This window comes from Neofelis nebulosa, chromosome 5, assembly GCF_028018385.1.
Source record: "Neofelis nebulosa isolate mNeoNeb1 chromosome 5, mNeoNeb1.pri, whole genome shotgun sequence".
In the NCBI taxonomy this organism is placed as follows: domain Eukaryota; kingdom Metazoa; phylum Chordata; class Mammalia; order Carnivora; family Felidae; genus Neofelis; species Neofelis nebulosa.
In genome coordinates this window covers 48,836,414-48,861,146 of record NC_080786.1, presented here as the reverse complement: position 1 = coordinate 48,861,146, position 24,733 = coordinate 48,836,414, and the positions used below count along the sequence as shown (strand labels likewise).

Genomic DNA, 24,733 nt, shown 5'->3' with positions numbered 1-24,733 from the left:
ACGTGCCACAACTTAGAGGTCAAGAGGAACATGTTCAAGGAACTGAAAGAATAAGAGCATGGGTGTTGGAGTGTGGTGAGATGAAGGCAGAGCAGTGGCTTTCAAACTTGTTGACAGTTTCCCACAGGAAGAAATACATGTTAATTTGCAGCCTAGTGTACAGGTATGTATAACTGAACAAAAAGTTTCATAAAATGATAATTATCCGTACATTGCTCTGAGTGTGGTGTTGGTATCTTTTTTGCTCTTTTTTTTTTTAATTGATACTGATAATGATTCTTTAATATAATTTTATAAGCAACAATCTGAAAAGCCTGTTACTAGAAAAATAAGCAGCGCCTTGAAATTCATTGACTTTCCCCTAGGAACTCCTGTAAGCCATTAAAGCACTTGAAACAAAATAAATTATTGAGTATGTGTTTAAATTCATTTTCATACCAGTATAGAGAATGAACTGAAAAGAGGCAGTTCTGGGACAGGGAGACCAGTTAAGTAGCCTTTGCAGTAATTAAGGTGAGAAATGATAGCTTAAATTAGGACATGAAGATGGATGGAAGAAAGTGGACAGATTAAAGCAATTTAGGAGATTCAAAAGTGATTTTATCTGGGAGGGAAGGGTAAAGCAAGTATGTATTAATAAATGACATGTTTATGACTATATAAGAAACAGGCTTAATGGAGGAAGATAGACTCAGCTTAAGGACCCTGAGTTTGATGTTGTAGGGCATAAAAGTGAGGATTTCAGGGAGGTAGGAGGCCCTGTGGATCTGATGCCTAGAGAAATCTAGATTGGCAGTTCGTGGTCCTATGGATAGTAGGTCCTATGGATTGTGAATGGAGAAGACAAGTGGGTGCAGGCCTAAATTCTATAGATCATTGTTTTTCAGACTTGAAAGTCTTGGCACCTTTTTAAAATGTGGGACGAGGGTGGAGTGAGAGATTCTATTTTCCTGACAGAATCCCAAATGGTGTCAGTGTTGCTAGTTTGGAGATCACTAGGGTTCAGTGTAGAGTAAAAAAATTTAAGGGTTGGGGTAAGAGAAGTTTCATAGATTCTTATCTAGGAAGGAACAGCCAGAGAAGAGGAAAATAAGGTGGGTGTTGTTTTGGAATCCAGGAGCAGTGTTGAAGGCAGCAAAGGGTGTATGAAAAAAGGAAAGTAATCAAATAGTGGCAAATGCTACAGAGATGTCAAGTAAGGTAAGAACTCAGAATGTCTATTGGATTTAGCAACAAGGTCCTTGGCAACTTTAATGAGAGCCCTTTCTGTGGAGTGGTGGAGGTAAAAGCCAGATTGCAGGGGACTGACTAGTGAAGGAGAGGTGAAGAAATGGAGAACTTTTCAATCAGTTTTACTGTGAAGAGGAGAAAGAAAAATAGGGCAGTATCTGATAGGGTTGGGTGGATTCAAAAGAGGATTTTGTGTTGTAGAAGAGATTTGGGAGGCCTAGGTGGCTCAGTCTGTTAAGTGACCAACTCTGATTTCCTCTCAGATCATGATCTCATGGCTCCTGAGACCCAGTCCGGCTCCAAACAGACAGTGTGGAGCCTGCTTGGGATTCTCTCCCTCCCTCTCTTGTCTGCCCCCACTCCTGATGTGCACATACTCTTTCTCTGTCTCACAAAATAAATAAATAAACGTTTTTTCTTTTTAAGGTAAAGAAATTTGACTCTATTCCTGTTCTTGTACTGATGGTAGGGAGTCAGTGGAGAGGAAACGTTTATCAGGTAGATTAAATTATACTGCAGTAGTAAACAGCCTCCAAATCATAGGGAGCTATAACAACAAAGGTTGCTTTTCTACTCAAATTACTGGACCATTGGGAGTTAGGTTGAGAGTTCTCCTTATGAGAATGGTTCACAGAGCTCCACCCATCTGAAAAGTAGCTGGTTTTGGTGGCAGCTGGAGGGAATACAGTAAATTGCCCTGATTCTTAAGAGACTCCTGTTTACATTTCTCTGGCCAGTAAGTCACATGGTCATGCTTACGTCATGGGTGGGAAAATGTACTTCTACCATATACCTGGAAAGAGGCAAACCAGAATATTGGTCAGTAGGCTAATGACTACCAGAGAGAGATTTAGGAAAGGAATGTAAATCTCAATAGAAGGATTAGCCCTGAGGAGGTGAAAGGAATTGGACTGCAGAGTTTAGTGGAGAGATCAACCTTAAGCAGGAAAATGGCCTCCCAATTCCATTAACAGGAAGGAAGAGAACAAAGGATAGATTCTGATACAGGTGGGCTTGAATTTAGTGGCAATCAGTTGAGGACTTTTCCATTTGTTTTTGTTTTCTTTGTGAAATGTTGAGGGTGAACAGGAAGGTGGTAATGGTTTAAAATAGTTGCACACAATTAGAAGCTAATAAACGTAGACAATTTGCTGGATATCACTGTGGATCTTCTTTGCCAGGAATTTATGACTAAAAGCAAGGATATTTGAGGTTGTCCAAAAAAGGGGAAAACAATAAAAAAAAATTAAATGCCATGATAAAATAAAATAGTCATGACACCCAAAACATGATTGAGATTCTCCATGCTTGAGGGGCTAGGTAGAGTGAAGGGTGATACCACTGGTAGAAGATTAGGAGGAGGTAACCTACCAAAAAAAAAGGTTAGATCCATGTTTGGAATTTTGGCACTCCTAAAATCTCCACTGCCCATAGCCTCTGGAGCCTCATTGTGGGAGAACCTTGTGAAAAACAATTTATAGGAGGTATAAGTTGTGTTTTTATTAAAAAGTATAAATTATTGGGCGCACCTGAGTGGCTCAGTCAGTTAAACGTCCCACTTTGGCTCAGGTCATTATCTCACAGTTGATGGGTTTGAGTCCTGCATCAGGCTCTGCCCTGAATGACTCAGAGGATGGAGCCTGCTTTGGATTCTGTCTCTCCCTCTTTCTCTATCCCTTCCCCCGCTTGTACTTTGTCTCTCTCTCAAAAATAGGTAAACGTTAAAAAAAAAAAAAAAAAGTATAAATTATGTTTTCAGGGGCTTTTCATTTTTCAGTCATCCTGCCTTTTTTGTGAATATCTAAAACTCATACAGCAAGGTGAGAAGAACTTTTGTTCTGCTAGTAGAGATTAAAAAAAAAACTTCAAAATATAAGGTTTTGTTTGGTTAAAGAAATGTTATTCTGTGACTTTCAATTGGAAATAAATCATTCTTCAGAGAAGAAGTGCTTAATCTGTCCCATTTTGAAAGTGAGCAGAAGAAACAGTGCCTTTGGGTGGTTGAGGTGTTGGGAAAAATTAAGGAAACTTTGCTTGATAATGACTTTATGTCTTGGGGTTCCTTCCTAGAGTAGTCTTTAATCATTAAAATGTCCTGTAGTTTCTAACTGCCAAGAAAAAACTCAATGACCATTTCATGTAGGTATACAAAGCAATAAATGTTAACATGTGCTGAGGACATTACAGAATTCAAAGTATAGGGCAGAAATGTTCCAATAATGAAACTCTGTGTTGGGTGTTCCCAAGACCACTCAGGTTCCGTAATTTACTAGAAGGAATTGCAGAACTCTGAAGAGCTGACATATGCAATGTTTTGGGGTTTTTTACAGCAGATCTTTACAGATTAAAATCATCACAGGTAAAAAAGATGCATAGAGCAGTCTAGGAGAAACCAGGTACAAGCTCCTAGTCTTGGTGGAGACTACACACCCTATACTATGAAGAGATACATTAGTCTGATATATAAACCATTTTAATGAGATTTTCATGCTGTATAGTTAAAAAAAAATGATGGGCTTTAGTACCTGTCAATAAACAGATTTTGCTCTAACCTGTGCTTCCTTATGGCTTTCCTATCAGCCAGAGTTTGGACTTGTTAATTGTATAAGCATAATGATTGTTTTAGTAAACTTTTCAGTTAAGTTGCAGAAGTCTTCTGGAATTTCCCAGAGATCTGCTTGTATTCTTTTTGTGTATTTCTTTAAAGAGAAAAATGGATTTAACACAAAAGTCATGCACATTCATTGCAAAAAATAGATTCAGCCATCATCCTTTTGGCAAACTTCTCTGCAGCATCTACTGTGTGTCAGAAATACATCTGGCGTCGCCTGGGTGGCTCAGTGAGTTAAGTGTCCGACTTTGGCTCAGGTTATGATCTCATGGTTCGTGGGTTTGAGCCCCGTCTTGGGCTCTGTGCTAACAGGTCAGAGTCTGGAGTCTGCTTTGGATTCTGTCTCCCCTCCCCTGCTAGTGCTCTGTTTCTCTGTCTCTCAGAAGTGAATAAACATTTAAAAAAATATAATAATACATCTGGAAGACATACTGCAAAAATGTAGAATATAAAGTGAATAATCTATTTCAGTATTAATAATAATGAAAATAAGATTGTGCTGCATATATTTTCTACGACTGGTGTTTTTTTTTTTTTTTTTTTTTTTTTTTTTTTCATTTAATATCTTGGTCGTCTTTCCTGTCTGCACACTTGAGGAAAAATCTACCCTCTCTTAACTACTCTGTTTAAATTCAACTAGTTACAATGTACAATTATAAAAGAACAGTTGTAAAAGTTCTTGTTCTTATTGTGTACAGTGTAATTCCTATCCTGTCTGGTATTGTTTGTTTAATTCTCTTCTGAAGCAGCTACATCATCACCATATTGGAGCATCATCTTCATGAATGTTGATCAATTTTATTTATTTCCTCTGAGCTCAGTCTTCTTCCTAATGTATTCATCTTTTTACTGTAAGAACTTTAAAGTGCTCATTGCCACCAAATATTATCTCCAGTTTTCAATTAGCTTTTTTTTTTAAACCAAACATTTGTGTTTTAGTAACTTTAATTGTGAGTATCTTTGAAAATTTCAGACAGAAAAATTTATAATAATCAGTATGTGAGAGGGTAGAAGAAAAAGGAACCGAAGTTTTAGTAAGGGATGTAAATGTACTTTCTTTGCCAGTTATATTGCAGCTAATTTTATAGGTATATATAGCAGAAAAAGGATATATACAAAAATATTAACATTAGGTCTATGAAGTGAAATTGGACTAGAGCACCTGGTAGGGCAATTTTAAGTTTCATATGAATGTTGGATATATATATCTGCTCTTTTGTTTTAGTTATCAAATGATTTTGTACATGCTTTCTAGTATTGATAAGGATACTGTTTGCTTTGCACAAAATAGAGAGCTGTAGTACACATGGATGAACGTCGAGAAGAACAAATTGTGCAGCTGCTGCATTCAGTCCAAGCTAAGAATGATAAAGATTCGGAAGCACAGATATCCTGGTTTGCTCCTGAAGATCACGGGTAAAGCAAAACACATTCTTTTAAAGAATGGACTGAGTAACACTTCTTTCATAGCATTGGCTAGGGGGAAAAAAAGATAATAAAAATAACCTCTTTAGACTCTTCAATAAGTGAAATTTAACCTTGAAGTAAGCCTTTTTCTTATATAGACTGACTCTATTTGGTGGTAGATTGAAAAAAATCCAGATGGCACATTCATTCCACAGAAAGCTAAATGGTAGGAATGGTCTATTTGGATATGTGATCATTATTAAGTTATTGTTTATTGTTTTCCTTTTCACCATCTTTGTATTTCCAAAATTCTGGGAGAAATCTGTAAGAAGTTAAATTGTTGCTATTTTAGGATGATTACAGGGGCTGTACCATTTAGAGGAAAAATTAAGAGAGGTTTTTCTGGGACTGTATAATGTAGCATCCCATTTATAAGCACTCAGAAATGGTGGCAGGAAGAAAATGGAAGTTGTGAAATGAAGCTTAGACAAATCAGAAAAATACAGTAAGTCATTGCAATGGAGGGATGACTTATGTGAATTTTAATTTTTTTAGCTACACAAGGAATAACTTGTAATATCTATTTACACGGAGGAAAACTTTGAATTCATTATAAAAATCTAAGTATTTTCCTAATTGAGCTAAGAAAGAATAATAGCTGGTGATTTTAAAATAAATAGCATATTGTTTTGTTTCAGGGCTCTAGCAGCTCTTCATTTAACCTTTTATCATTTTTTTATTTTGTCAAAATAGTTACGGGACTGAAGCTCCTGCTGAGAGCAAACCAAACTCAGAGAAAAAACTTGAGGACCAGGAAAAGAAATTGATAAATCAAGAAAAGAGGACATTTAGAATCAGGGACAAATATATTGACAGAGATTCTGAGTATCTCTTGCAAGAAAATGAACCTGATGTAACCTTAGACCAACAACTATTGGAAGATTTACAAAAGAAAAAAAGTGACCCTCGGTATATTGAAATGCAGGTAATGGAAAGCAAGATGTGGAAAAAGCTTTTTGTCATTTCTTCTCACACTTGATAAAAATATATTTACGTTTAGAAGTAGCTACGTGGTATAGATCAGTGGTATTTCTATAGACTGTTCTCTGTGGGGATTCTTTCTCTTATACCAGAGAAAAGCATTGGGAGTGGAATTGCATATAACCTACAGCAGCTTACATAGTGAGGAGAAGAAATTAGTTTAACCTTTATTGGACAGTTTTGTGAGATGTCGTAAGAGACAAGGTGGTTAGAATTGTAAGGTTTCTAGACCATTTAATCCAACTCCTTCCTTTTACAAATGATAAAATTAAATACCCCAAAGTTATGATGTGCATATGTTCACCAGCATTTTATTTTTTTTTATTTTATTTTTTTTATTTTTTATTTATTTTTTTTCAACGTTTTTTATTTATTTTTGGGACAGAGAGAGACAGAGCATGAACGGGGAAGGGGCAGAGAGAGAGGGAGACACACAGAATTGGAAACAGGCTCCAGGCTCCGAGCCATCAGCCCAGAGCCTGACGCGGGGCTCGAACTCACAGACCGCGAGATCGTGACCTGGCTGAAGTCGGACGCTTAACCGACTGCGCCACCCAGGCGCCCCTCACCAGCATTTTAAAGATAAGACTGTGACAAGAACAGAAATTCTGAGTTTTTCAGTATGTTCTTTCTATGGTAGGCAAGATATTTTTAGGTCCCTTCCTGTTAAAACATAAAATTTACACTTTGTGGATATTGTAGAGATAGATATAATAAAATGTTCACGTGTATTTCTTTTAAGAGAAAATGAGGAAATTCTGAGGGCCACATTTTTAATATGCAAATATGTATTACTCTTTGTGAGAAAGGCAGAATATCACCTGTCCCGTAGGAAAGAAAGGATCCATTGACTGTCGTTGATCAGGTTGGATATCCTGATTAGAACAGTTGAGGTAAAGGGGCACCTGGACTGCTCAGTTGGTTAAGTGTCTGACTCTCGGTTTTAGCTCACTCATGATCTCAGTTTCATGAGTTTGAGCCCTGCATTGGGCACTGCACTGACAGCACAGAGCCTACTTGGGATTCTTTCTCTCCCACTTTCTCTGCCCCTCCCCTGCTCATGCTGTCTTTGTCCCTCTCAAAATAAATAAACTTAAAAAAATTATTAAAAAAAAAAAAAGTGGGGCACCAGGGTGGCTCAGTCAGTTAAGCGTCCAACTTCAGCTCAGGTCATGTCATGATCACATGTCTGTGAGTTTGAGCCCCGTGTCGGTCTCTGTGCTGAGAATTCAGAGCCTGGAACCTGCTTCAGATTCTGTGTCTCCCTCTCTGTCTGCCCCTCCCCTGCTCACGCTTTGTCTCTGTCTCTCAAAAATGAAAAAATTAAAAAAACAAAAAACAGTAAGGTTGTCCAGAGGGGAATTGTGTAATTTTTTGATGCCTATGTAGTGAAAATATGATTCCAGGACAGGAGACTTCAAGTTTAATCATTTCAGATTATTGTGGTTGAGAGCAGAGCTTCCTTTATAGCCTTAGAAAGAAGGAGATTTAGCTCCTATCTCTCTGCTTTGTTTGGAGGACAGACTCAAATATTAAAAATGTGTGAGTGATCCGGTAAGGAAGTTAGGAGAACAAATGTGTAAAACATTCTTCCTATTGGCTAGACACTTACAAACACTTCACATGTACTACATCATTTAAACCTCCCAACAACCCTGTGTAAGAAATTCTGCATATTTGTGATGGAGAGGGGAAAAAAATCTTAGGTTAAGTGACCTATCTACAGTTGCACAGCTAGTAACAGAATCCAGTCTAAAATTCAGATGTGTTGGGTGCCTGGGTGGCTCAGTTGGTTGAGCCCCTGACTCTTCTTTTCAGCTCAGGTCATGATCTCACAGTTGTGCCATCAAGCCCTAGGTTATGTGGAACCTGTTTGGGATTCTCTGTCTCCCTCTCCTTTGCCCTTTCTCTGCTTGTGCTCTTGCTCTCTCAAAATAAATCAAATAAAAAATAAAATAAAAGTTAGATGTGCTTAAGAGCTCAACTTTTTAATCCTTTTTGGTAATATGCCATTGTTATAATTTATTTAATAAATATTAATTTTCCATTTTTTACATGTTTGTCATTGTGCTGTGTTTTCTGAAGACTAATAAGACATTTCCTGTCTTCAAGCAGCTTATAATCTTCATTGTCTCATATCTCAGGGTTACAGCCAGAAATTAGGAAATAGAAGGGTTGTCTGTCTTGATAAAGAATATTGGGTTGTAATTGTCTTCAGCATTTACATATTTAGAAAGCAAATGTGGTTAATGCTAGTTTCAAATTTAATGGGAGAGCTTCTATATATATATTGAGGTGGTTACATTGAAGTACATGAAGTACTTCTAGAAATCATTAAATGGTTTTAAATAATGTATTATAATAAAAAATTACCAACAAAAGTGTGGCAACTTGTTTCAAATTGCTAGAATTCATTCAAGTCATCACATTGCCTTGTTTTTTATGGTACTGAGAATTACCTGACTGACCATAACCAAGCAGGCATATATAGCATAGTTAATAATGCTAATATATATATATATATAATGCTAATATATAAACAACGTGTTATATATATTATAATGCTAGTATATAATATATAGCGTATAGTTAGTAATGCTACCCTGTATATTTGAAAGTTGCTAAGAGCTTAAAAGTTCTTGTTATAAAGAAAAAAATTGTAAATATGTGTGATGATGCATGTTAACTAGACTTAACTGTGGTCATTTCATAGTACAAGAAGATACTGAATCATGTTATACACCTGAAACTATTATAATGTTGTATGTCAATTACATCACAATAAAAAAAAAATAGTGGGGGATTTTTTTTATTCTCCTATTTTGACAAATCAAGTAGGCAAAAGATGAGGGCAATATTTCAAGAAATAAAAATTTTTGAAAAATGGCGATAATATACTGGATTACCTGGGATGGTTCTAATTTTACTGCTTTTTTTTTTTCTTTTCAATAAAGGAAGTTTATTAAAGCTATGGTTTGTTTTTTCATGTTATAATGTACCTAGGTCATTGTAAACCATAATACTCTTAAGTGTATGTCATTTCCATGTAGTGTAGGTTTTCAGAATTGCAAAGACATCATCAAATAAAAGATACAGGAGTTAATCATTTCTTCTTGAGTGTTTCAGTTGCAATTCACCAAAAATTAAGTAGCTTATATGTGTCAGAAACTGCTACTTTTTATACAAAGGTTTTTCATTCAGATTCCTTGCAACCTTGTGAGATACAACCTTTGAGGGATTCAGGATCCAAGTTTGTCTTAAGATCTTAGCTCTTAAATGGTAGGACCAGATTTTCTTCACATATTACTTGTTTTATGTATTTATTTTTTATTTTGTTTAATGTTTATTTAGTTTTGAGAGACACAGTGACAGAGTGAGAGCGGGGGAGGGGCAGAGAGAGAGAGAGAGAGGGAGACACAGAATCCAAAGCAGGCTCCAGGCTCTGGGCTATCAGCACAGAGTCCGATATGGGGCTTGAACCCACGAACTGTGAGATCATGACCTGAGCCGAAGCCGGACGCTTAACTGACTGAGCCACCCAGGTGCCCCACATGTTACTTGTTTTCAATTTTCTTTGATTCTCAAAGGCAAGTACCCAGAAGTAATTAATCTGTACCAGTGCCTTATGGATTAGTAAATGGTGGATTGATGGGTGGGAAAATTAATTGTGATAGCAAAACAAATCTAAAATGAATATATAAAACAAACAAAAGATGGTAAAAGTAATTTAGGGACTACAAGAATGCACATTAGATGACAGATCAGATTGCATTTTACTGCCACGTTAACTCAAAGAAAGTGTCTCCACTCTGTTGAATGTAATGGAATTCTCTTTTTCAGTGTTTTAAAAATAAAGGGGATTGTTAAGTTCATGAGTTCTTTTTTATAAAAATTCTTTTTTAAGTCTTGATACTTGACATAATCAATGAAGTAATAATATTTTGGGATTCTAGCATATTTATGATATGTTCTGATTACCATGATTGTAATTTGATTCTTTTGTGAAAATTAACAATTGTTTTTAATTTTCAGCATTTCAGGGAAAAGCTGCCTTCATATGGAATGCAAAAGGTAAAATAAATACTATATCCTTTAATTTGCAAAATACTTAAAATATAATTCTTTTAAGATCTATATCAAAAAATACAAACTAAAAAACTTTCCTCTGAAGGATATTATTGAAAGTTCATTTTATTCTTTTGAATTTTTGAAAGACCAAAAGAAAAAAATGGTCATGAAACCATTTTCCTGAACTTTTCTCATTTCTGTCTATAAATGAAATGTTTAGAACTTTAAGAAAAATGGAATTTTCACATGTAAGTTATCTTGGGTAAATACCCTTACTCCTAATTTGAGACCAAACATTTTAATTAAAATTGAGACACTACTGAAAATAGAGTACTTTAGTTAATTTATTATGCTTTATTACATAGTTACCTTATAGAGAGTAATACAGTCCTCCATCCTACTCTGTTCTCTCAGCCTTACTTTGTTTTGATTAAAGTTTTGGTTAAGTACCACCTGCCACAGTGTTTTTTCCTCCCTTAGGCTGGTGTAAATTCTTGAGGACAAAGTGTTCACTATGTATTACTTGACTCAGAGACACCCCCCCCCCCCCAGGAAATAATGAATTAATCACATGCTGTACAAGCTATAATTTCATTGTTTAAACTTGGAACTTGTTCTGATATATGTATAGTGTGTTAAAGTAGATGGGAAAATTTTTAAAGGTGAGTTTTCAAAATGTAGATAATAATAACCTCCAATACTACTTTGAAGTAGTAGGATGGTCTTATTAATATAGTGAATATTACTATTAAAAATATTAGTGTTTATCTAAAAGTTTTAAGAAAGACCTTCCCCAAATGTGAGGTTTTCCAGATATTTGAAGTTTACCCCTTTGATTTAGGTGTTTACAAACTTTAATTATTTGAAAGGAAATACATTATAGACTTCCTTGTTCTCTGGAACAGCATACAAAACTTGTTCCGCAGACAAAGCCATATTGTTTGAGTTTTGATATAACCCCTTAATGTCTTCAGTAGTTGGTTGGGTATTGGGATTTTTCTTGTACTCAGTAGTCGTACACTCAGCATTCTTTTTAATTAATGTTTATTCTTATGTGTAGAACTTAGAGCTGTCTCTTCTACTTCTTGTTCGTGTGTTTTCCTTTCATAGTGCCTTGTGTTTGTTTTTTTCATAATTTGATGCTGCTTTTCTCTTGAAAACAGGTAGACCCAGATATACAAACTGTCAGCATTGCATTTAACAAAATTTTAAATGCATTAATACCTTTGTTAAAAATGGTTACCTTCAGTTTGATGTTATTTTGATTACTACTTTTTCAGTTAGTCACTATGTGATGTTCTTCACTTATTTTCCATTTTGAAATAGGAATTAGTGAATATGATTGATAACCATCAAGTAACAGTAATAAGTGGTGAAACTGGTTGTGGAAAAACTACTCAAGTTACTCAGTTCATTTTGGATAACTACATTGAAAGAGGAAAAGGATCTGCATGCAGGATAGTTTGTACTCAGCCAAGAAGAATTAGTGCCATTTCGGTAAGTAATGTCTCACTTTTTAAAATTCCCCACCTTATTTTCCATCCTCCTAGTCTTGCTGGAACGAAACTGCTTTGAAGGTTTGTAATAGTTCTTAAATATATTTAGGATGTGTTGTTTTGAAAGTAAATATTTGGTAGTAAAGACCAAAATCTTGAATGACCTCTTATTGATAATAGATGTTCATGAGTTTAAGATAAATTATAAATTCAGGTAAATTTTAGTATAAAAGTAGAAGAAGAGAAAGCTGATAAATTTTTGTGGGATTATAAACTCCAAATAATCCCCATCAGTATAGATGCTTTAAGTTACCACTTGATTCATTCAGCATTGTTTTTTGGTTCTCAGATTGTTTTTTCAGTATGTAAGTACACTGATGGTGAAAGCAAGAAGCCTTGTATATTTTAGCTGCATTTTAAATTTTTTTGATGCAATTGCTCAATAAGAGGGAATTTATCATAAAAATTAAGATACTATTTTAGGTTTATCCTATTAACACTTTGAGGTACATGTTTATTACAAACAACAGCATTTCTGTTTGTTTAGTTAGATGACCTAGTTAAATGTATGGGTTATGTATTCTTTAAATATGTTAGGGGTTTCTTGCAACATTTGATGGGTATAGTGAATTTATTTCAGTGTTACATGGTTTTTTGTGTAAATTTAAATTATAAAGATTTACGGTTATGTTTAGTTGTATGATACTGCTATTTATCATCTCCAGGTCATTTAATAAAGAATTTGGTTAGAGAGTGTGTTACCAATTATGACAATACTTTGGAGGAAATAACAGTATACATTTTAAACCATGATTTCTAAAGAAAGTACAGTAGCCTTTTTGGTAGAATCATATTTCTAGAAATTATATATGACAGAATGGCAAAAAAGAACCACTTTTGGTATAGTACAATTATATAGCTAGATTTAAGTAAGTTAAAAATATGATCAATTTTCACTAATATAATATTACACATATATATTGACAGTGGGAAGAAATACTGACTAGGTTATTTTTTGTTTATTTTTCCAAGATCTGTTGGTACTTGAATGGGCAATTTAGTAAGTAATAAAAAGTGAAATAGTGGCCTAACTCAGTGTATACAGGATGTACTGACTGGAAAGTTTTATTTCTGAAGTATTGTTTCTTAATTATGCCATTTTCTATTTCTAATCTCATAAATCACTGTTCTGTCACAAGATGTCTATTGGTTACTTGTAGTTACATAAATCTGTATTGGATTATCAATTCCAAGTTAATTTTTGGCAGCCATAACTTTTAGAACAAAACCAAGAGCCAGGAATGAAGCAACACCAATGTCTACCAAAAACAAAATCTCGAGGAACAAAAAGTACCAACATGTATTTGCCCTCAAATTATATACAAGGTTTATAAGTTTAGACCATGATTTCTAACTGTTTTAGAAAAGTTCAAAAGAAAGGTAGAGATGAATGAGAGGATGCTATATAGAAAGGCAGTTTGAAAATAGCGATGAGAATTTGGCCTTGAAGGGCTTTTTAAGAGAAAGTGAAAAGTCAATGTAAGAGGCAGTAGTCTGCATCTTTTAAGGGACAATACACGGTTTTAGAACCCTTGAATTTTAGTATCTGTCTCTTTTTTTAACTCCTGAAAATCTGATGAACATTTTTTCCAGAAATCCCAGATTTTATGGATGTTCAAGATATTTGTCCTAAAGGAAATCCTATTTTCTTTGTAAATGTCTTTTATTTTGATTAAAGGTTGCAGAGAGAGTGGCCGCAGAAAGGGCCGAATCTTGTGGCAATGGTAATAGTACCGGATACCAGATTCGTCTCCAGAGGTAAAGAATGTTCACCTCTTGTATACAGGTAGATTTCAGTGAAACTTTGAAGTTAGAGATTCAAAAGAAAGATTGCCCCCTATCTTTATGTTGATTACTATTAAAATTGACATTTAAAGTAACTGCAGCATAGGAAGCTTGCAAACTACAAACTCCTGTTTGGATTGTCTTTTTTTAAAGTGTGCTTTTATATTATTAAAGGACTAGAGAAATCACTTACCTGGATATACATTAGTAGATCAGCACTGCACTTGAAAGGAGTTGCTGTCATGTATCTTTTGGTACCACCATCCACTGCCATTCCCCTCCCCCCCCCGATTGACTTTATTGATTTTTTTTTTTTTTTAATATATGAAATTTACTGTCAAATTGGTTTCCATACAACACCCAGTGCTCATCCCAAAAGGTGCCCTCCTCAATACCCAACACCCACCCTGCCCTCCCTCCCACCCCCCATCAACCCTCAGTTTGTTCTCAGTTTTTAACAGTCTCTTATGCTTTGGCTCTCTCCCACTCTAACCTCTTTTTTTTTTTTTTCCTTCCCCTCCCCCATGGGTTTCTGTTACGTTTCTCAGGATCCACATGAGAGTGAAACCATATGGTATCTGTCTTTCTCTGTATGGCTTATTTCACTTAGCATCACACTCTCCAGTTCCATCCACGTTGCTACAAAAGGCCATATTTCATTTTTTCTCATTGCCACGTAGTATTCCATTGTGTATATAAACCATAATTTCTTTATCCATTCATCAGTTGATGGACATTTAGGCTCTTTCCATAATTTGGCTATTGTTGAGAGTGCTGCTATACACATTGGGGTACAAGTGCCCCTATGCATCAGTACTCCTGTATCCCTTGGATAGATTCCTAGCAGTGCTATTGCTGGGTCATAGGGTAGGTCTATTTTTAATTTTCTGAGGAACCTCCACACTGCTTTCCAGAGCGGCTGCACCAATTTGCATTCCCACCAACAGGGCAAGAGGGTTCCCATTTCTCCACATCCTCTCCAGCATCTATAGTCTCCTGATTTGTTCATTTTGGCCACTCTGACTGGTGTGAGGTGGTATCTGAGTGTGGTTTTGATTTGTATTTCCCTGATAAGGAGCGACGTTGAACATCTTTTCATGTGCCTGTTGGCCATCCGGATTTGACTTTATTGATTTTGGTATCTTTAACTTACCGTATATCTGTAGTCCTTTTCTGAAGCTCAAGATTCCATTTAGCTTTTTTTTTAAAATTTTTTTTTTTTCAACATTTTTTTTTTTTATTTATTTTGGGACAGAGAGAGACAGAGCATGAACGGGGGAGGGGCAGAGAGAGAGGGAGACACAGAATTGGAAACAGGCTCCAGGCTCCGAGCCATCAGCCCAGAGCCCGACGCGGGGCTCGAACTCACGGACCGCGAGATCGTGACCTGGCTGAAGTCGGACGCTTAACCGACTGCGCCACCCAGGCGCCCCATCCATTTAGCTTTTTAAATGAACTGATCTTTCAGTCACTGAACAGAAATTTAGGCCCCTAAGTGTTGTTTTCTGAATGTTAATGGTTATGCCTTTAAAAAGACATCATTGATGTATCGTGACAGTGAAAATAATGTATAGTGAACTTGAATGTAGTATTTCCCATTACTCTGTTGCGGTAAGCATTCCTATAACCAAAAAGTTAATTGTGAAGATTTTCTTTTAAACTTGTGTGGTACTTAGTAATTTGTTTAGTAAAGACACTAAAACCAAAACTCATATCCTGTCTTTCATTCACAGTCGGTTGCCAAGGAAGCAGGGTTCTATCTTATACTGTACAACAGGAATTATCCTTCAGTGGCTGCAGTCAGACTCGTGAGTATGTTTCACTTCAGGACAGACATTTAGTTAGTTAGACATTAGCAAAAGATGTCAGTATTAAATTGGATTTTACTAATTATTAAAGTAGAATGGTTCCGTTGTTGAATTTTGTACTAAGTTTCATACTTCACACTTTTGCTTTAGGCGTTTGTCCAGTGTTAGTCATATTGTGCTTGATGAAATCCATGAGAGAAACCTACAGTCAGATGTTTTAATGACTGTTATTAAAGATCTTCTCAATTTTCGACCTGACCTGAAAGTCATATTAATGAGTGCGACACTGAATGCTGAGAAATTTTCAGAATATTTTGGTGAGTAAATTTTATGATTATTGCTTTAGGAAGTTATCACAAAGCCACTGAATTTAGAGTTAATAAAATTTAAAAAAAAATCAAAAAGCTAATACATTTCTAGGTACCAGGTACTTAAAATAAATGTTTAGTAAATATTCTCCTAGCTTCTAATCTCATAGATTAGAGAATTGAGCCTATTTTTGAAAGGTGGCATCATCTGTGTTAGAGTGAAGACATGTAGGTTTTTGGTGCCACCATCAGGTAATTAAGGTGGCATCAATGAGTTCAAACCACAGGTTTGAATAATTTTTTGAACATTTTTTTTGTGATTGTTCTGTGGTTTTCATGTACTGTCACAGGCTAGAGTGGCAGCGTGCTAATACTAATAGTACTCATGGACACTTCTGGAACACCTTGAGTGTGCCAGGTGTACTGTATTTGGCACTGTATCATCTTAACACCTCGTGAGGTAGGTGCTAGTATTCCCATTTTTGCCGATGTGTCTTTCCAGTATGCCTTGTAATGGTTGCATAATTAAGAGAGGGTTGAGGGGTGCCTGGGTGGCTCAGTCGGTTAAGCGTCTGACTTCACCTTCAGCTCAGGTCATGATCTCATGGTTCATGAGTTCGAGCCCTGCATTGGGCTCTTGTGCTGACAGCTCAGAGCCTGGAGCCTGCTTTGGATTCTGTGTCTCCCTGTTTCTCTCTACCCCTCCCCAGCTCGCTCACTGTCTCTCAAAAATAAGTAAATGTTTAAAAAAAGAGTTGAGAGGATTTGAAACAAAATTTGACTAGCTGTAGAGTACATTTTTTAAAAAATATGCTTATCTGTTTTGCTTCCAGTTGTAGGAGAAGGAGAGGAAAATGGTGGGGGGGTGGGGTAAGGGTGAATAGTTAAAATGGAAGCTTAAAGACGTGTGAAATTAGTTGCTTGTATTGTTTTGTTTATTTGTTGTTGTTTTGATGCATGGTCCAGACCTAACATTGAATAAACTGCCCAAACTTGTGCAATTCACAGGCAGAGCTGTGAGACCACCTGAGATACTTTTTGACCTCTGATGCTATGTTGGCTTTGGTTTACAATGTATACTGCTTATTTTGCATGGTCTGAAATAGAAGTAGCATTTAAATAACAGTACTAAGAGAGGTAGTTTTTTTTGTTTGTTTTTAACTAGTGTTTCTAAAATAATAAGTAACAATTTAATATTTTGCTATGTCTTATTTAAACTACTTTTTTTTTCTCTTTTCCTGATTCTGGGTACCATAAGAGTAGTGCTTCTTAAGTTGATTTCACTAAAACTTGGGTTCTGCTGGTACCATCTTGACTAGTGATGGAGAGGAAATAGACTTCCAACTATTGAGTTATGAGTCCAACTTAAAATGCTCTATTCTTTGATATATTGTGTTAGTTTGTAGAACCGTGATGTGTGTGTACAGTTTGGTAGCAGTAAAATGGTAGTAAGTGAAGAGTAGACTGCTACTTTTCATTAAATTCATTATGGAAAAATAGGGTACAATTGTAAAAGTGCCAGGACCATCTTTGAACTTAAGAAAGGTAAGAAAGGTATTGGCCTATTTATAATCTGTTAATTTTTTTTTTTTAAACATTTTGAGTATAGATTTATGTCTTGTCTGCCATAATAGGTAACTGTCCAATGATACACATACCTGGTTTTACTTTTCCGGTTGCGGAGTATCTTTTGGAAGATATAATTGAAAAAATAAGGTAAGTAAATATTAGGAAATAAGAGCTTTAAAAATACTAATGCCACCTTTTTTTTCTGTTAAACTTTAATCTCAGAAGCTCTTTTTTAACCACTACCTTCTAAAACATCGTTTTTCCTTAAATCAGGGATTCCTAGACTTGGTTGCACATTAAAATCACCTGGAGCCCTTTAAAATCCAGATGCCCAATTCACACTCCCTACCTTAATTACATTACAAAATCTGGGCTGGTAGCCAGGCATCAGTTTTTTAAAGCTCCCTGGGCAGCAAATTTTGGGAACCTTTGTTATTAGTGCTTGAACCTCTCCTCTGATTGTCCTACCAAGTTTCCAGTTTTTGCTGGCTTCCATTGCCTACCCTTTACATAAGATTTCCCCTGAGGGTTCTTAATTAGCCTTTTTTCAGTCTTTCATGGTTTCACTGTGCCATCCTGTTTCCATGGCCATAGCTGTGTATTTTCACAGCTCTCAGAGCTGGAGCTTCTGAAGCTCTTCCTGAACTTTGCATTTGGTATCTAACTCTCTACTCAGCAGCATTCCAGTACCACAGGTACCTTGAAGCTCACATTTTTCCAGCTGAAATCATTATCTTCTATTCATCCCCCACTGTGCTTCCACCAAAACGTTAAAATGAAATAATTTCTCTTTGCAAGTTTGCCTTACCATGGTTACTATCCTCCACGCAGTGTCTGAGCTGTAAATCCAAAGACTAATATGTATCAAGCAGTTGATAAATCATACCAGGATATGTTAACTGCTCTACATGCCTAGTAACTCAGTCTAAATCATTCTGTACTCCCACCTTTCCCACAGTACAAACCCTGAGAGCTTTCTCCTTGCATGTGCCCTCTCATTTCTGTTTTCTCTGCTTAAGGTTGTTATTGTCTCTTCCGTGCTAGTAGTTCCTCTTCTGGTACTGCCTTCACTCTCATATATATGTGAGAGTGCCATGTATTTTCCTACAAGATCTGGTTATGTGAACTTTCTCCCCCTTGTCAAGCCTCCTGAAATTTTTCTTTAAAAACTTGTTTAAGGACCTTTATGTTTGTCATGACCTGTAGCAGAATACCTCAGCTAGTATACCCAAATTATTGATCCCTTCAGCACTCTGGCCATTAGCTACTAACAGCCTTCTCCGAGGGGATATACCAATTAATATTTGAATTTCTTGTTGAGGGAAGGGCTGGGAAAACACAGCCCATAGGATCAGGTTCCTGTTCCCTAGTTAGTCATCCCAAAGCTCTTTACAATCTGGCTCTATCCTTTTTTTCTAGTCTTATGTGTCTCCTGGCGTACCTGTGCTAAATGTACCATTCCCTAATATGCCAGCCAGTGCCCTTTCATTCATGATTTTGTGCTTTGTTACATGCTATGTTGTCCTTTTAGACACCTTCTCCACCCTTTATGTATAAACTTAATTATGTAAGAACAAATTCCAACTTCACTGTCTGTTAAGCTTTTTCTTATCCCTCCCATAGAGTGGGTTGCTTTCTCACCAACCTGTAGCAGGTTTATCATATCTCTTAAAATACTTACCATATTGTCAGGTACTTCACCTTTATATTTACCTCTTGCAATAGATTTCAGATTTGTCCAAGGTCAAGCATTTTGTCCTGTTCATCTCTATAACTAGAGTACAGCACAGTGCCTGGCCTATAGTAAACATGCAAATAAATATACGGACAGATAGGGAAACACTTGTGTTTTAAGATTCCACAGCTTACTTGTTAAGTGAGAAAACGGAAGTGATGGTGGGAAGGTGAAAACAAAGATCCTACAGTCGGTTTTACATGGAGAAAAGTCTGTTCAATTTTTTGGGTGGACATTTAAACAGATTTTTATTAAACTTCATGCCTGCCCTGTGCATTAGGGTCTGATCATAAAACAAGGAAAGACTTGGTATCTATCCTCAGAGCTTAAATGTAGACAGAAAGACATAGAAGCTGTCCTGTAAAGTATGACTGACCCATTCTGGAAGAAGTAAAGAATGTATTGGGAATGAGGTTATGTAGCAGGGATAGACTGGGCAAGTGAGGAAAGTAGTGAAATTCAGGGTAGGAAAAAGGGAAGTGTGTATATCAGAGAGGGTAGAACATAACTAAAAGTGAGGGAGGGTATCTTAATCGTCTGTGCTCTGGTTTTGTCATCAGTAAGCTTTATTATGCATTCTCTCTTCAATTCCACTTTGCACCATTCCTCTCACTTCCTACTGTGGCACATTTACCAATTATTTTCTAGTAACAGGTGACAGTAGTGCAAGTAAAGTTTGAGGGAACAGTAAGCTAAAATTATTTAATGATGAATTGCTTTCTTAAGCTCCGTAGAAGGCAGGGAATGTTCAGGGAACTGTAACTAAAGAGTCTCGGAAGCAAAAGAAGGGTGTATGTGCCCTTGTCATCCCCTAGTCAGCCCTAAGAGGGGAGTTGAAGGAAGGTGATCCCTCGACAGAAGTTTTCAGGTGAAGCCCCCATCTGTCCCTTCCCAGAAGAAGAGCTGAACTGAAGGGAAGGAAACAGGGTGAAGATGATATGGAGGGTTGTCATTGGGCACTTGGCCAGGGATGGGGGGTGGGTTGAAGCTTACCTCTGTTTTTCGGAATTGCTGGGAAGGGAGCCAACTGTGGGTCCATCCTGCTGACTAGGACTAATCTCTGTCTCAGGTTGCCCTACCTCAAGTTGATGCCTCTATATGTATCGAAGACTTAGGGGAATCCTGGGTCACAGGTACTGAATAGGGAAGGGGTTAACACTTTTTGGGTGTCTACTATGTGTCAGGCACTGTGCTTTATCTTACTGCATTTTTCTTTTATTCTCCTGCCAATACTATTAAAGTATTATAATATTTCAAATAGGCAAACCGAAGGGCAGAGGTTTATATCTTGTCCAAGGTTACACAGGTAGTCAATGGCAGAGCACGGACATCAGTCCAGTTCTGTCTGACTCTAAAGCCCATGGTCCAGACCCCCCTTTTCCATCTAGATGCTCTCCCTAGGCGAATTCCCAGGGGCTTTGGGGTCAAAGTGTAGTTTCACTTTTCTTTGTCTCCTCCCACCCCCATGCCTTTCAAACCATTTAAGTTAGGTGGAATTCTTAGGCAGATGCGCCCTCTGTTTTTAGCAGTCACTAATGGCGTGGTGGAGTCATGGCATATAGTATTGGATTGACACATAGGACACTTGAATACAGATTCTGGCTCTGCCATTTGGCTCTGACTGTAAGACTGAGCAGAATTAAATAGTTCTCAAGCATGAGTGGGTCTGTAGGTCCATAGATAAATTTTCTGAATTTACTGGGGCACTAATTCACATTCCTAGATTAGCAGACCCCAACCAGACCTACGGAGTCCAAATCACAAGGGATAGGACTCAGGATTCTGTATTTTATAAGCTCTCTGGGATTCTTATGTGCACTCAGGTTTGGAAACCTATATATTCAAAATCTGAGTCTTGTACTAGGCATTTATTATTTTATATGTGATATTTATATTTACATTAAACAGTAATGTTAACTTTTTAGAGCAAACTTAAAAGTTACTGTAGAATTAATTTTTTTTATTTTGACTGCTAATGATGATCTAAAGTTTTATGTACTTTGGTAGAGAAAAATGATTTTTATATAAAATGTTGGATTTTATATATTAATGAACAGCTACTAATAAACTATTTAGTAGCATTCACTAGAAAGCATAATGAAATGTTCTTTAAAATCCTCTTTAAAACCCGAAAGTAAAAAGTCACAGATATTTGCTAAAACCAGAGAGTTTGCAAATGGTTTAAGCTATTTAAGAATTTTTTAATTTATTTTAGATATGTTCCAGAACAAAAAGAACACAGGTCCCAGTTTAAGAGGGGTTTCATGCAAGTGCATGTAAACAGACAAGAAAAAGAAGAAAAAGAAGCAATCTATAAAGAACGCTGGCCAGATTATGTAAGGGAACTGCGAAAAAGGTATGTGTTTTTTGCTTGTTTTTAATTTAATTTGGGATCACAGAGGCTAAATGACTAAAACAAAAAAGCAGAGATTGTCTTCTTGAATTTGTTTCTAACTATTGTTATCCCAGTAATACTTCTATATGTTAATTGTGTTTTCCCATTTGCTGATTGAATTAATTTTAAGATTTTAAGATAACAGGTTGAACCTTAGGAAACTTGATCAGGTATTTCATGACTTCCTATTTAACTTTGCTAGGTATTCTGCAAGTACTGTAGATGTTCTGGAAATGATCGATGATGATAAAGTTGATCTGAATTTGATTGCTGCCCTTATCCGACACATTGTTTTGGAAGAAGAGGTTAGTTTTTTGTTTGTTTCTTGGTGATGTAATTTTAATTTCATTAATATATCAAGACCCTGAGAAAAGAAGAATAATTTTTTAAATGCTTTTTACAAGTAGCATATGGAAGAAATTGACACTAGAAATAAGAATCTCAGAATACCAAAATTGAGGCATTTGATCTATTTGAAGAAAAGACTAAACAAATGAAATATCTGGGTTGTAAATCCTATTTTTAAAGAGTGAGCTTCAGGATGACTAGGTGGCTCAGTCAGTTAAGCATCCAACTCTTGATTTGAGCTCAAGTCATGATCTCAGTTTGTGAGATTGAGCCCTACATGGGGCTCCACACTGGCAGCACAGAACCTCTTTGGGCTTTGAGAGAACTCTCTCCCTCTTTCTCTGCCCCTCCCTCACTTGCTTTCTCTCTCTCTCTCTCTCTCTCTCAAAATAAACATTAAAAAGAGTGAGCTTCTATTCTTTAGTTACAATCAGTAAATAAAACTTGTGAAGCTAGTTTAAGTGTGCACAGAAGTTTACATTTAGTGAGTTTGGTTATGTGATACTTTGTAATGGTTATTTCCCCTCCATATAGGATGGTGCAATACTGGTCTTCCTACCAGGCTGGGACAATATCAGCACTTTACATGATCTCTTGATGTCACAAGTGATGTTTAAATCAGGTATTATGGAAATGCATTTTATTACAATTCTAAGAATAGTACTTAAATCATATGCAGCATGTGTTTTTTTTTTCTTTTATTTGAAGAAGCGTTGCTTAGTCTAAGGCTGCCTCACTGTAGGAACTTGGTCTTAAGCCCAGGTTGGGTTTTTTCAAAAGTTGGATCTCTTTCTCTCTTTTTTAAAAAATAAAGTTCTAGGTCACAAGATGAAGGTGGTAGGTATATGGTGAAGTTCTTTATTTGGTATTTTGAGAATATTTTACCCCTTTTTCTAAATTTGCCTAATAATATTGAGCCCTTAAAGTTAAGATGTTGGTACTTGCGTTTGTTTTTTCACTCACTGCTGCATTTAATTGGGCAGAAAATAAGGTTGAATTTATCCCTTAGCCCAGCGTTTCTCAGTTCTGAATATACAAGTCACTAGTGGTGCTTCTGTAAAATTCAGATACTCAGACCCCATCCTCACCCCAAATCTGAGAATGTGACTTGAATGTCTATAGTTTTAAAAAATTCTATAGGTGCTTCCAACGCTTAAATAGCATGTTTAAGAGACATAATCTCTTATGTCTCAGAAATATATGGGACCATTTTTCTCCTATAAAATGCAGCCAGAGCATTTTCAGGAATAATTATTAACTTCCAATCAGTAAAATACAAAGCAAATTCTATTTAGTATTATATAATTCTAATTATATTTTCTAAACTTAATCTCTTGAATTGCTTTTGACACATTTTATTTTTACAAGACACTAAAAATTTTTTGATCTAATTGTATTGACTGAAATAGTAAAGCAGTATTTTTCATTCTTTGTTAAATCCCATTGTAGTAATGTCCTCAAAACATTCTCTATAATTAAAATTGTTTACTGTTCTGTAGCTGGAAAATGTTTTTATCTGATTATCAGGGCTTCTCTGTAATGAAATAACTACTTTCAGTGATAACCTTTGTCTATAGAAAAAGTGTAGTTGTGATTAAACTATGCAATTGAATTGTTTTTTTAAACAACTGGGATTCTTTTTTTGGCCGAACCTTCTAACGTTGGTCTCTCCCACCCCCCAAAAAAACACTACTGTATGATCTACTTTTAGTTTTAAAAAATGTGAGTATGTGTGGGGCACTGAGCTGGCTCAATCAGTAAAGCATGCACTTCTTGATCTCAGGGTGGTGAGTTCAAGCTCCATGTTGGGTGTAGAGTTTACTTCAAATAAAAAAATGTTGAGTATGTGTATATATTTACCAGGAAAAATACAAGGAAGATCTACCAAAATGTAACACTACAATTACATGCTGTGATATTGGTTATTATAATTGACTTTATTAATTTTCTAATTATTCTCAAGGAAGGAGGTATTAATTTATACTTTAACCACCTGCTCAATTCTTTTTAAAAAGAAATCTTTCCAAAGTTTAACAAGAATGTTTTTTCTCAAGTTATAGTTTTAAAATTTAGCCTTAATGATTGGCTGTACTCTGTTGACCATGTTAAAAGGGGCAAAAAAATTGGTCTAACTCTATACTGACTAAAGGTGAATTTTGAAACTCAATTTATTGAATGCTTATCAACTTATTTTTTTCTTCTCATAAGAGTATAGACTTTGTTCCCACTGACTACTGTAGTTGTGCAATATCAGCAGTCTAAACTCTTTTTACCCCAATTATGTTACCTTTAATAGAATTGTTTTTACTTTCATTGTTTTACCTGGCTACTGATTTTTTTTAACTTGTAATGAAACATTTAAACTTAGAGAAAACTAGAGAATCGTACAGTGAACAACATATACCAATGACTTCAATGCAGCAATTATTTTTGTGATCTAATTTTTTCCTTTTTAAAATAAATTGCGGCTGTCATATATTATCTCTCAAAATATATGCATCTCTAAAAATGTACTTTTCTATATAATATATAACCATAGTACCATTTTTATATCTAATTCTTAACATCATCTAATAATCCAGTCTATAATCAGATTTTCCCATTTTCCCCCAAAAGTGTCTTTCACAGCTACTAGTTCAAATTACAGAAAATTGTAAGCCAGATAAGTCTTTTACTCCACATAATCACTTTCATATCCCCCTTACCTTCCCCATGGTAATGATTTGTGGAAAAGACTAGGCTAGGTCCACCTACCTAGACTTTCTAGATTTGTCTGAATCTGAGTCTTCATAATATTATCATTTGATCCTTTCTTACCTATACTTATAAAATGGAAGTTACATCTTAAGGCCTAATCCAACTCAGAGTAAAT

General features: G+C 35.9%; 1 protein-coding gene across 1 annotated transcript in view; it reads left to right on the top strand.

The window, feature by feature from the left end:
• DHX36 (DEAH-box helicase 36) overlaps nt 1-24,733 on the top strand; it is a 52,148-nt gene that overhangs the window by 2,682 nt on the left and 24,733 nt on the right. The window contains exons 2-12 of the mRNA XM_058730273.1: nt 5,133-5,257; nt 6,002-6,233; nt 10,322-10,360; nt 11,684-11,854; nt 13,592-13,671; nt 15,432-15,506; nt 15,657-15,823; nt 17,449-17,530; nt 21,334-21,474; nt 21,716-21,818; nt 22,396-22,483. Coding sequence (XP_058586256.1) covers nt 5,133-5,257; nt 6,002-6,233; nt 10,322-10,360; nt 11,684-11,854; nt 13,592-13,671; nt 15,432-15,506; nt 15,657-15,823; nt 17,449-17,530; nt 21,334-21,474; nt 21,716-21,818; nt 22,396-22,483 — 1,303 coding nt within the window. The remainder of the gene's footprint in view (nt 1-5,132; nt 5,258-6,001; nt 6,234-10,321; nt 10,361-11,683; nt 11,855-13,591; nt 13,672-15,431; nt 15,507-15,656; nt 15,824-17,448; nt 17,531-21,333; nt 21,475-21,715; nt 21,819-22,395; nt 22,484-24,733) is intronic.